Below are 12,761 nucleotides of genomic sequence, written 5' to 3' on the forward strand. Positions count from 1 at the left end.
ATATTGTGCACCTAAAACTAATGTTAACATTTTGTGTCAATTATACTTCAGTAAAAAAAAAAAAAAAAGGAGACTAGAATCCAGCTCTTTGACACTTCTTCCTTCAGGTTCTATGGTTTCTCCATTACTTTCTGTTGTCAATCAACATTTAATGGCTATTAAATAAAGCCTAAAATACTAACAGCTTTTAAATTTTAATTTCAATATTACTTAGAAAAATGTCAATCAGCATTTTAATTTAACAAGCATTTAATAATAAGTCTACACAACCAACCTTCCAGAAACAGTATTGAGGGGAAAGGAAGCTGACAATGCTGAGAACTAAGTAAGCGATTAGTGGCAGTGTGGAGGCTGCTCAGGAAGAAGTGAGGGAAAATCCCTCCAGAGCAGACATATCTCTTGAAACATATCACTGAGGAACTTGAGCAAAGGCAAGAAGGACCAGGGGGCTCATTTGTCACAGGACTGTGCTCAGTCAGGAGTGTAAGCCAAGCCCACGCAGTGGATGACACCACTGGCCGGTAGACTGGGCTCTCATCAGCGTACTTAATGCCCCTAGAACAACTTGCCTGCCTCTCATTCCATGCCACCGGCTACCTACAAAAAGTGTTTTACACTGTAAGTTACAAGTGAAAACAAAGTAGTCCAAGATAAAGCAAGTGTCAAGAATCCACAGCAAACAGGAGGTCTAGCCAGAGTTCTCTGCTTTAAGTGTAAGCAAAGCGGGTGGGGGAATGGCAACCGTGCAAAAATACTACAGACAAAAGTAAATAAATAATTACCTGGAAGACAACTGATACAATGCATTTTATGTAGAAAGAATGTAAATGTATATATCTCGAGGAAGTAAAAGGAATAATAGCAATAGAAATCGGGAGCCGGTACAAACAGGTGTGGAAAGGTACAAGATGGCCAATCTTTTCCTCCCTGGAGGGAATCAGTTGATGGTTCTGTAAAAAACCTCCAGCTAGCTCTTCCATTTCCTTCTAATCTATATTTTATCTCTGGGGCAGAGAGGGAAGAAAGCTGAAGAGGTATGGATATTAGAAAATTATTTGTCAATCTGTCTGTCTGCCCAAAAATATATCTGCTTATTTCTAGAGATGAGATTTTGGATGATGTTCATCTCCTATACTGCTTACATTTAAAAATAATAAGCACTTACCATTTTTTAAAAAAGACTCCAATTCATTATTAAGTCTAAGGAGTGTTAAGCATTTCCAATAAAAATTAATCTGAGGCTATCTGATTAAGAACATTTTGTATGTAAGAGATCATGTTAACTGCCCTCCAGTAGCTCTGTAATTTTTGGTGTGAGATATAAACTAAGCAAGCTACTTAAACTCTCTAAGTCTCAGTAAATGGAGATAACAATAGTATTTACCTCATAAAGTGGTTTGAAGATTAAATAAAATATTCTATTTTGCGTAATGATACCATGGTGCCGAGTGTATAAAAAGTGCCCAATAAATGTTAGGTATTGTTATTATGTTTAATATACTAAATTTCTCTAAGAGATTCATAGTGCATTCTTAACCATTATTTTAAATCTTTGGTTTGAGCTCTACTATAATTGAACATCTAAACTATTTTATTTTTATTTTATTTTTAAAAGCTTTTATTATTTTTTTAAATGTTTGTTTATTTTTGAGGGAGAGAGAGAGTCTAAACTATTTTTAAACCTATTTTTACATGAAGGAAGGAAAGAAAGGTGAAGTTCCAAAGTTCAAAATGTGGACTGAATCACACTTTAAACTGTTCTTAATGATAAAACAGAGAATATAATTTAATCATACCTCCTTTTTGTCTATTACTTCCAATGCCTGTTGATGTTCTTGATAGAGTGGGTGTCTTCTGTCAGGCTTAAACTGAAAACGTGGTTTCTTTTTAACTGGGTCTTCAAGATCAAATGTTGGTGAACTGGTATCCAATAGTTGTGAAACATTTGGCACAAATATGAAAGGCTTAAAAACAGATCTAGAAGAAAAAGTCATAGAGTTGGCTTGTGGGGATAGTGGGGATAGGAAAATATTTAGCATTATGCTAAATCTTCTAAGATTCCCTCTAGTTAGAAGGGCCTGGCACAGAAACAGTGTCCAGTGAAATTATAGTCCATCATTTTCTACTGAAAACTCCATAGTTGAAGGGTAAGAAAAATCCTCAATGTTACAGATTGAGGATTAGGATCTGGAATGAAATCACAGCAGCAGTATTAATAAAGTGGCCTCAAGTCTCACTCCATCTTCTTGAAGTGATCTTTAATAACATGAAAGACTGTAACACTGAGAGAATATAAGATCATTTCTCAATGTAATGTGCATTAAGTTCTATGAGAGACACTAATGACTTAAGACAATTGTAACATATCTAAAATCCAATTTTAGATATAACTTCAACTACTGATAGTTTAAGTTTTACAGGCACATATTTTCTAGATATGAGCGGATAAGTAACCATCTAAATCCAGCACAACTACATCATTTAATCTTCTTAGTATTCTTAACCATCTAATATTATAATACTGAAATCTGCAAAAGAAAACCATCTACTTTCTTTTCTTGACAATTTTAAATATATTTGGCCAAAGAGAGTAAGGATAACTGCAGACAAGAAACTATTAACATTTTTGTCCTAAAAAATGAGAATAGTTATGGCAGGAATGCACATATGTAAATGGCAGCCTACAACCTGAACAGAAAATATATCCAAAAATTATTGTCCTATTTGTGTAAGAAAAAGTTAGCCTGGCAAAATCACCAACAGACTGATGACTATCCTAGCCCCTGACCCCTTGTTGGTTTACAGTATTTTGTGACTTTACCTCTCAGGATCAGGAGTCCCTGTAAAGAAGTGAATGCAAGGAAGGTTGGAGTCTTGAGGTAAAATAGAAACCATGCTTGCAGTGGTCAGGAATTCTCCCTCCATATTAATGCCACTTGGTTTATCTCGGAGAATTTCCATCATTGTTTCAAAAGTTATATTTCCTAGGAAAATCATTTTAAAAATCATCAAATACATATGAATTTGCAGGTTGACATGCTGCAATCATGAACTGCTTTCTCTGTTGATAATATATAACATGAGATATTGGGATAAATTAGATATTGGGATAGGGATAAATTAGAGATTGACTACGAACAAACCTTGTATCATAACTATTCGTCTCATTCCACTATCATAAGGAAGATTTCTTAAAAAATATAAAACACACTAAATCTCAAAACCATTACTATCAGGTAAAATCTGTAACTTCCTAAGAAGGAATCAAAAATGCAAAATACACTCAATCTCGTTGCCCTTACAAAAATTTTTAAGGTGTATTTAGTTAGCAGTGAACTGACAATATCAGTAACTATCATCTGAGCCTATCCATTCTGGGAAGCAAATATTAAAAGAATACAGTGCTTGGTTTCCAGTATTATACAAGGCATTCTTTACAAAATAAAATACTCCTTTTCCTGTAATTTCTGTGGCTGATATTAATACTCTTATCTGAAAGTGTGAACTGTAACCTGAGTGGGAATGAAGGAAACAAAACACATTATTAGTTAGTGGGATTTTAATGAACATAAATCTGCTGGACTACTTAAAATATTTAAATGTCCATTGTGTGTGACAAAACAGATGGCATTATATTTTGTTTTCTGCTTTCATATGTAAAGTTTGATATTTTAAGGAGTTTTTTATTTTAGAAAAAGAAACTATTTTATCTCTTTAGCAAACACAACATGACCATGGTTACAGAGAGCCTCAGAATTCCATATTTGCAAGGCATTTCCACCAAAAAATTTAAAAAGCCATCGTGCGTTCAGACATCTCTGCTCCTTGCTATACATATCAATGCTCAAAGATGTGGTTCAGGATCTAACTACCTCATGAAAGATGAAGAATCTTACCCCTTACACAATGCAGTCCTCCAAAACGTAGCCCAAATATCTTCTACTCACATGTCATAATTCTCTTCCCTAAAATTTGACTCTCAATTCCCCCCGAATCAAATTAAAACTCCTTCATTTTAAAAAAGTATTTATGTTTAGAGAAAGAGAGAGAGCACAAGCTTGGGAGGTGCAGAGAGAGAGGGAGAGAGAGGATCCCAAGCAGATGAACCATGAGATCATGACCTGGGCAAATCAAGAGTCAGACGCTTAACAGATTAAGCCACCCAGGTGCCCCCAAACTCCTTCAAATTAAAATTTACCATTAGGATGAACTGAAATAAGCTTTTCCTTTCATATAAGCATTCTTGATTTTTTGCACGTATAGCTTCTATCTCTGCCATTAGATTATAAATTCTCTAAAGACAAAAATGAGATTTTTCTCTATTTAGTTCTCATTCCTCCAACAAATACTTATTGAGCATCTACTAAATGCCAGGCACTGTCCTAGGAAATAGAGAGATAGACAGACAGATTGATATTGATGCACTTTGACACAGTATGTAGCTCTGTGAATGTAAAGAAGTGAAAGTTCCCTCATCCAATTTCGGTTGGAGGTAACCACAGTTAACAATTCAAAAAGGATCTTTCAGGAAGACTTTCAGAATAGGTTTAAAAGCTTTCAAAGAGGAAATTCTCATTATCAAAAGAAAAGTGGTACAAGAAAATAGCCATTTAAAGCAACACATCTAAGTGCTCGCTTTGGCAGCACATATACTAAAATTGGAATGATACAGAGATTAGCATGGCCCTGAGCAAGGATGCCATGCAAATTTGTGAAGTGTTCCATATTTTTTTTTCTTATTCTTTGATACAGAAAGAGAACATTTTATTTTTATTTTCCGTTAAAAATTTTTAAGAATTTTTTGCTATAGTTTTTATTTTTTGTAATTTTTTAAATTCTACTTTACTTTCCTCATTTCATTTTATTCTATTTTGTTGTATACATTTTTAAATTTTTTAACACTTCTTACTTTTTTTTTCTTTTCTTTCCCTTTTTTCTCTATTCTATCAAGCTTCTTTCAAAGACCAGGCAAAACGCACCAAGGATCTAGCTTCCTTTATTTGATTTTTTGTGTTGCTTTTAATTTTTTAATTTTAATTTTTTTATTAATTATTTTTCTTCCTCCAAAATGACAAAATGAAGGATTCGCTCTAAAAGAAAGAACAGGAAGAAATGACAGCCAGGGACTTACTCAACACAGATATAAGCAAGATGTCTGAACCAGAATTTAGAATCATGATAATAAGAATACTAGCTGGGGTTGAAAAAAGCATAGAAGACACCAGAGAATCCCTTTCTGCGGAGACAAAAGAAGTAAAATACATTTGAGATTGCATCTCAGTTGTATGCCACGGCGGCAAGAATGGATGAAGCAGATCAGCGATATAGAAGACAAAATTATGAAGAATAATGAAGCAGAAAAAAGAGGGAAACTAAGGCAAAAGAGCATGACACAAAAATTAGAGTACCCAGTGACTTATTAAAAAGGAATAACATCTGAATCATAGAAGTCCCAGAAGATGAAGAGAGAGAAAAAGGAGTAGACAGTTTATGTGAGCAAACCACAGCAGAAAATTTTTCTTACCTGGGGAAAGACACAGACATCAAAATCCAAGAAGCACAGAGAACTCCCATTAGATTCAACAAAAACAGACCATCAACGAGGAATATCATAGTCAAATTCACAAAATACACAGACAAGTAAAGATTATGAAAGCAACATGGGAAAAAAAGTCTTTAATCTATAAGGGAAGACAGATCAGAGAGCTTATGGAAGAAATTGAAGAAGATACAAAAAAATGGAAAACTATTCCATGCTTATGGATTAGAAGAATAAGTATTGTTAAAACATTGACACTACCCAAAGCAATCTACATATTCAATGCAATCCCTATCAAAATAACACCAGCCTTCTTCACAGAGCTAGAACAAACAATCCTAAAATTTGTATGGAACCAGAAAAGACTCCAAACAGGCAAAGCAATCCTGAAAGTGAAAAGCAAAGCTGGAGGTATCACAATTCTGGACTTCAAGCTATATTACAAACCTGTAATCATCAAGATAGTATGGTACTGGCACAAAAACAGACACTCAGATCAATGGAACAGAATAGTGGGTCCAGAAATGGACCCACAAACCTATGGCCAACTAATATTTGACAAAGCAGGAAAGAATATCCAATGGAATAGACAGCCTCTTTAGCAAATGGTGTTGGGAAACCAGAACATCAACATGCAGAAGAATGAACCTGGACCACTTTCTTACACCATACAAAAAGTAAACTCAAAATGGATGAAAGACCTAAATGTAAGACAGGAAGGCACCAAAATCCTAGAGGAGAAAACAGGCAAAAACCTCTTTGACCTTGACCGCAGCAACTTCTTGCTCAACACGTCTCTGGAGGCAAGGGAAACAAAAGCAAAAATGAACTACTGGGACCTCATCAAAATAAAAAGCTTCTGCACAGAGAAGGAAGCAATCAGCAAAACCAAAAGGCATAAACAGAATGGGAGAAGATATCTGCAAATGACATATCAGATAAAGGGTTAGTATCCAAAATCGATACAGAACTTATCAAACTCAATACCCAAAAAACAAATCATCCAGTGAAGAAATGGGCAAAAGACATGAATAGACACTTCTCCAAAGAAGACATCCAGATGGCCAACTGACACAGAATGGCTACCATTAACAACTCAGGCAACAACAGATGTTGGTAAGGATGCAGAGAAAGAAATCTCTTCTGCGCTGCTGGTGGGAATGCAAACTGGTGCAGCCGCTCTGGAAAACAGTACAGAGGTTCCTCAAAAATTAAAAACCGGGGCACCTGGGTGGCTCGGTCGGTTGGGCGTCCGACTTCAGCTCAGGTCATGATCTCACGGTTCGTGGGTTCGAGCCCCGCATCGGGCTCTGTGCTGACTGCTCAGAGCCTGGAGCCTGTTTCAGATTCTATGTCTCCCTCTCTCTCTGATCCTCCCCCGTTCATGCTCTATCTCTCTCTGTCTCAAAAATAAAAATAAAAAATAAAAAATAAAAAAAACGTTACAAAAAAAAAAATTAAAAACAGAACCAGCCCGTGATCCAGCAATTGAACTACTAGATATTTATTCAAAGGATATAGGAATGCTGTTTTGAAGGGGCACATGCACCCCAATGTTTATAGCAGTGCTATCAACAATAGCCAAATATGGAAAGAGCCCAAATGTCCATCAACTGATAAATGGATAAAGAAGATGTGTTATTTACACACACACACACAGACACACACACACACACACACACACACACACTCTAGAATATTACTCCTACCATCCATCACAGCTTTCTGCAATCTTTGGTTCACTGGCTAGCTGGTGTATGACTAAAATGAGGTCTTTTTTTTAGAAAGTCTCTCCACAATTTTCCTCTATGACTTCCTAGTTTTATATGCTTGGAAAAAATTTATATTTCTAAAAGTATAATTCTACTAGAAAAAGGAAGTAGGACCACTGATACTTAATTACATACTCGAAAAGCCAAAGAGGATGGAATTGAAGGATTTTTTTTAAGTTTATTTATTTTTGAGAGAGAGGGAGGGAGAGAGAGAATCCCAAGCAGGTTCTGTGCACAGAGTCTGATGCAGGGCTTAATCTCACGAACCATGAGATCATGACCTGAGCCGAAATCAAGAGTTGATACTTAACCGACTGAGCCACCCAGGTGCCCCCCTAGAGGACAGATTTTAAAATTACCAATTCAATAGAGTATCAGTGAGGTGTTCCTTTAAATAAATGAAAACACTCAACAATTTTTATAGATAAGAAATAACTACTTAGCAAATATAATAGAAAAATATTCCATTCACATTACCAGCCAAAAATATAAAATATTGAGAAAAAACTTAAAATTTTGTCCATTGCATCTCATGCTCCCACCTTAACAAACTAGGAAAAGAGAAAAATAAGCCCAAACCAAGCAGAAGGAAATAATAAAGATAAGAGCAGATGTCAATGAAACTGAAAGAAGAAAAAACAATAAAGGAAAGTCAACAGAACAAAAATCTGGTTCTTTGAAAAAAATCAATACGATTGACAAACCTCTAGCTACACTGACAGAAAAAGAGAGAAGACAAAAATTACAAAATTACCACTATCAGGAATGAAACAGGGATATCATGACAGACCCTGCAGACATTAAAAGCAAAAGGGAATACTATGAGCGACTCTATGCACATAAATTAACAACTTGGAAGAAATGGACCAATTATTTGAAAAGCACATATTACCTAAACTCACTCAGTATTAAACAGATTATTTGAATACCCCTATAACTATTAAAGAAATTGACTTTGTAGTTTAAAAACCCACAGAAAAGAAATACCCAGGCCCAGATAGTTTCACTGGAGAATTCTATCAAATATTTAAGGAAGAATTAACAGCACTCTACACTGTCTCTTCCACAAAATAAAAAAGGAGGGAACACTTCCTGATTCACTGTTAGGCTGATGTCAAAACCAAACAAAGGCAGTACAGAACAAAACAAACAAGACAGACCAATATCTCTCATAAATATAGATGCAAGAACCCATAACAAAATATTAGCAAACAGAACCCAGCAATACATAAAAAGAATTATATACCACAACCAAACTGGATTTATTCCAAGGATACAAGGCTGGTTCAATATGTGAAGATCAATGTAACTTACCATATTAACAGGCTGAAGAAGAAAGAGAATCATATCAATTGACACACAAAAAAATAATAAACTTCAACATCTATTCATTACAAAACCTCTCAGCAAACAAGAAATGGAGAGAAACTTCCTTAACATGATAAAGTTAAGCATCTACAAAAAGCTACAGCTAACACTACACTTAATGATAAAAAACTGGGGCACCAGGGTGGCTCAGTCGGTTAAGCATCCGACTTCAGCTCAGGTCATGATCTTGTGGTCCGTGGGTTCGAGCCCCAGTCGGGCTCTGCACTGACAGCTCGAAGCCTGGAGCCTGCTTCAGATTCTCTCTCTCTCTAGTCCTCCCCCAGTCACACTCTGTCTCTTTCTCTCTCAAAAATAAATAGTAAACATTAAAAAAATGATAAAAAGACTAAATGCTTTCCCCCTAAGACTGGGAATAAAGCAAGGAAGTCAGCTTTTACCATTCTTATTCAATACAATCCTGGAAGGTCTAGCCAGAACTATAAGGCAATAAAAAGACACAAAAAGTATATAGATTGGAAAGGAAGAACTAAAACTGTCCCTATTTGCAGATGATATGATAGTCTATATAGGAAATCCCAAGGAATCCACCCAAAGGAGAATCTGCCCAACAACAACAACAACAAAAACCAAAAGCTCCTAGAATTAACAATTTCAATGAGGAAAGTCACAGAACACAAGATCAACATACAATAAAATAATAACAATTTGAAATTTTGAAAAAATGTTCTAATTAGAGAACAATTTATTTGGGCTCTATAGAAGGGAACTAGAGAACTGTTTTCTTGTTTAGGTTAAGATTGCAAATACTATAGGTCCTGCTTCCCTTCTACAATCCATCCTAAAGAAACAATTTTGGGGGTGCCTCAGTGGCTCAGTCCATTAAGTGTCCGACCTCCGCTCAGATCATGATCTCACAGTCTGTGAGCTCAAGCCCCACATCAGGCTCTGTTCTGACAGCTCAGAGCCTGGAGCCTGCTTCTGGATTCTGTCTCTCTCTCTCTCTGTCTCTCTGCCCCTCCCCTGCTCATGCTCTGTCTCTCTCTCTCTCTCTCTCAAAAATAAATAAACATTAAAAAAATTTTTTTAAAAAAGAAACAATTTTGAAATGCAGACAAAACTTAATAAACCAAGATGTACACTGCAACATGGTAAAGACTGGAAAATGACCAAATAGCAAACAATACTATCTGTTACTTGCCTGTGTCCTACCTTCCACTAGTTATTATGTTCCAGAAGGTCACAGACCATATTAATCATATCTGCTGCTATGTGATCTCATGTCTAGCATAGAACAAGCTTTCACAAAAGATTTAACAACAAAAAAAGTCAATATGGAAAACCTAGATAAAACTACACAAGTCTTAGAAACACAAAAGAAAATTTCAATAAATGGACAGCCATATCTTGTTCTTGAATAGGAAGGCAGTATTATTAGATGTCAATCCTCCCCTAAAATAATCTATAGTTTTGATTCAATTCCAGTCAAACCTCAAAGAATGTTTTGGGAGGAGAAGCTGAATAAAATTATTGTAAAATTTATCTGGAAAAATGATCAGTCAAGGATTGTCAGGAACATTTTGAAAGAGCAGAGTAGTGAAGATATCCTTGTCCTACCACATAAAAAGAAAAAAACAGTATTGCAAATTCCCTCATTTTTTTCTTTGTTCATACAACAAGTATTGAGTACTTACTGTGTGTACTTACACACAGTTTTGTTTTAAACAAAACTGGACAAATACAGTAATCTAATTTACACATGGGTTTACTTAGGAATTAATTTGATCAAGTTGGTTGACAAATTCCCTCATTTTTTTCTTTGTTCATACAACAAGTATTGAGTACTTACTGTGTGTACTTACACACAGTTTTGTTTTAAACAAAACTGGACAAATACAGTAATCTAATTTACACATGGGTTTACTTAGGAATTAATTTGATCAAGTTGGTTGACATTTCAAATCAGTAGAGAAAGATAATCCATTTAATCATTAGTACTGGGATCACTGGATAATCATTTGAGTGGTGAGGAAAACGGTAGAATCCTAATTCATACTTTATTTTAGAATGATTCTAGAATCATCATAATTTAAATTTACAAAATAAAGTTATAAATATAAGATGTAGATAATCATTTCTGGGGGCACCTGGGTGGCTCAGTCAGTTAAGCGTCTGGCTCTTGATTTCGGTTTGGTCCGTGAGATCAAGCTCTGTGTTAGCGCAGAGCCTGCTTGGGATTCTCTCTCCCATTCTCTCTGCCCCTCCCCTCTCTCACACACTCTCACACACTCACTCTCTCAAAATTAAATAAACTTAAAAAAAAGATAACCATTTATGGTATAGTAAAAATGACCTTTCTCAAAGGACATCAATGCTAGAAACCATTAAGAAAAATTCCATATAGTGCAGTGTCTGAGAGACTCAGTCTCCCTCTCCCTCTGCCTCTCACCTGCTCATGCTCTGTTTCTGTCTCAAAAATAAATAAACGTTAAAAAATGTTTTAAAAAAAGAAAAATTCCATGTAGGACAAAATCAGCCATTATATTTTTAGTTTTCTATTTATGCCAGCTATTTTTCCTTTTTTCTCCTTCCTTGCCCTCTTGAATTTTTCAAGTGTTTATTATTTTACTTCTCCCCAGTTTATTATACATTCTTTTATCATTTTGTTAGTTTCTCTTGACTTATTACAGTCTGCCTTAAATTAATTATCCATTAACCCAAGGACCTTACAACACTTTAACTCCAGTTACTGCCTCCGGTCTTTTGTGCTATGCTCAGACATTTAATTCTACTGTGTTTGTCTGAGTCTTCTGAGAAGCAGATGCCATGACATATGGTTAAATGTATAAGGACTTTATTAGGGAAAATGACTATGAGGGAAAATGCCTGTGAGAGAAAATGAGGAGGAAACTAGAGTATGATGGAAGTCTCAACCTGGGTTTGGAAACTTGAGAGGGAAGAGAAGTTGAGTTGGAAGTGTCCTAGAATGCCACGCCATCTAAGAAAACCTTTGCAAGCCTATCAGGGGTTCCTTGACCCAAAGCTGGCCATTGGAGGATTTCCATGATCCCAGGAATTCCTTAGTCTCCCTGCCTCTTTCAGTCATTGGCAAGGAGCAGCCTTGAGACTGTGGGAAGCATAGTCTCAATACTACACAAAATCCATGCACAACATATTTTGAACACTGCAGCTATGGCCATTGGTCATAAAATTATCATTTTAAATACTCAATATTCATTTAGTTTTACCCACTTATTTCCTGGTTTTGTTGCTCTTCATTCACTCCTGCTTACCTTGCTGATATCCGAGATCATTTTTCCTGCCTGAAGAATGACTCTATTTAGTGCCAATTGGCTACTGACAAATTTTGTTTTATCTCAACTTCATTTTTGGAGGAGATTTTCACTGGTATTGAGTTCTAAATGACTAGTCATTATTTGTCTTCATCACTTTAAAGGTGTCCTTTACAGTCTTCTGGATTCCTTCCCATCTAGTAAAAAGTTAATCGGTCAGTCCCATATTTGCTCCTTTGAAGATAATATGTATCTTTTCTCTCACTGCTTTTAAGATTTTCTCTCTGTTGGTTGTTGTTTGGTTGGGCTTTTTCCTTTAGAAATCTTACTATGATGTGCCCAGGTATGGTTTCTTTTCATTTATTCTTGTGGTGTATAGAGCTTGAAGCTGTGGATTAATGACTTTTTTTAGTTTTGGGAAATTCTTGGCCAATATCTCTTCAAATATTGCTTTTGCCCCTCCATATTCTCTCTGTCCTTTCCTGCTGAGACTCCAATTACATATGTGTGAGACCTTTTCACTGAGTCTGAGATGGCTCTCTCACTTTTTTTTTTTAAATTTTTTTTTAATGTTTATTTATTTTTTTGAGACAGAGAGAGACACAGCATGAGCAGGGAAGGGGCAGAGAGAGAGGGAGACACAGAATGTGAAGCAGGCTCCAGGCTCTGAGCTGTCAGCACAGAGCCCGACGCGGGGCTCGAACTCACGAACTGTGAGATCGTGACCTGAGCCGAAGTCGGACGCTTAACCGACTGAGCCACCCAGGCGCCCCTCTCACACTCTTATCTATATTTTCTAAACTTTTATCTCTCTGCTTCAATCAGGAGAGT

The 12,761-nt window shown here is 35.9% G+C and overlaps 1 protein-coding gene and 1 non-coding gene across 2 annotated transcripts in view; one reads left to right on the forward strand and one right to left on the reverse strand.

Moving 5' to 3' along the window:
- Nucleotides 1–12,761, reverse strand: part of SCRN3 (secernin 3) — a 37,601-nt gene that overhangs the window by 8,044 nt on the left and 16,796 nt on the right. The window contains exons 6-7 of the mRNA XM_060621762.3: nucleotides 2,822–2,984; nucleotides 1,797–1,977 (exon numbers count right to left, since the gene is read on the reverse strand). Coding sequence (XP_060477745.1) covers nucleotides 1,797–1,977; nucleotides 2,822–2,984 — 344 coding nt within the window. The remainder of the gene's footprint in view (nucleotides 1–1,796; nucleotides 1,978–2,821; nucleotides 2,985–12,761) is intronic.
- On the forward strand, nucleotides 4,629–4,731 carry LOC132673989 (U6 spliceosomal RNA). Its single transcript, XR_009608318.1, has one exon. It is a non-coding gene; the product is annotated as a U6 spliceosomal RNA (small nuclear RNA).

Source organism: Panthera onca, chromosome C1 (genome assembly GCF_046562875.1).
Source record: "Panthera onca isolate mPanOnc1 chromosome C1, mPanOnc1 haplotype 2, whole genome shotgun sequence".
Taxonomy (NCBI): Eukaryota; Metazoa; Chordata; class Mammalia; order Carnivora; family Felidae; genus Panthera; species Panthera onca.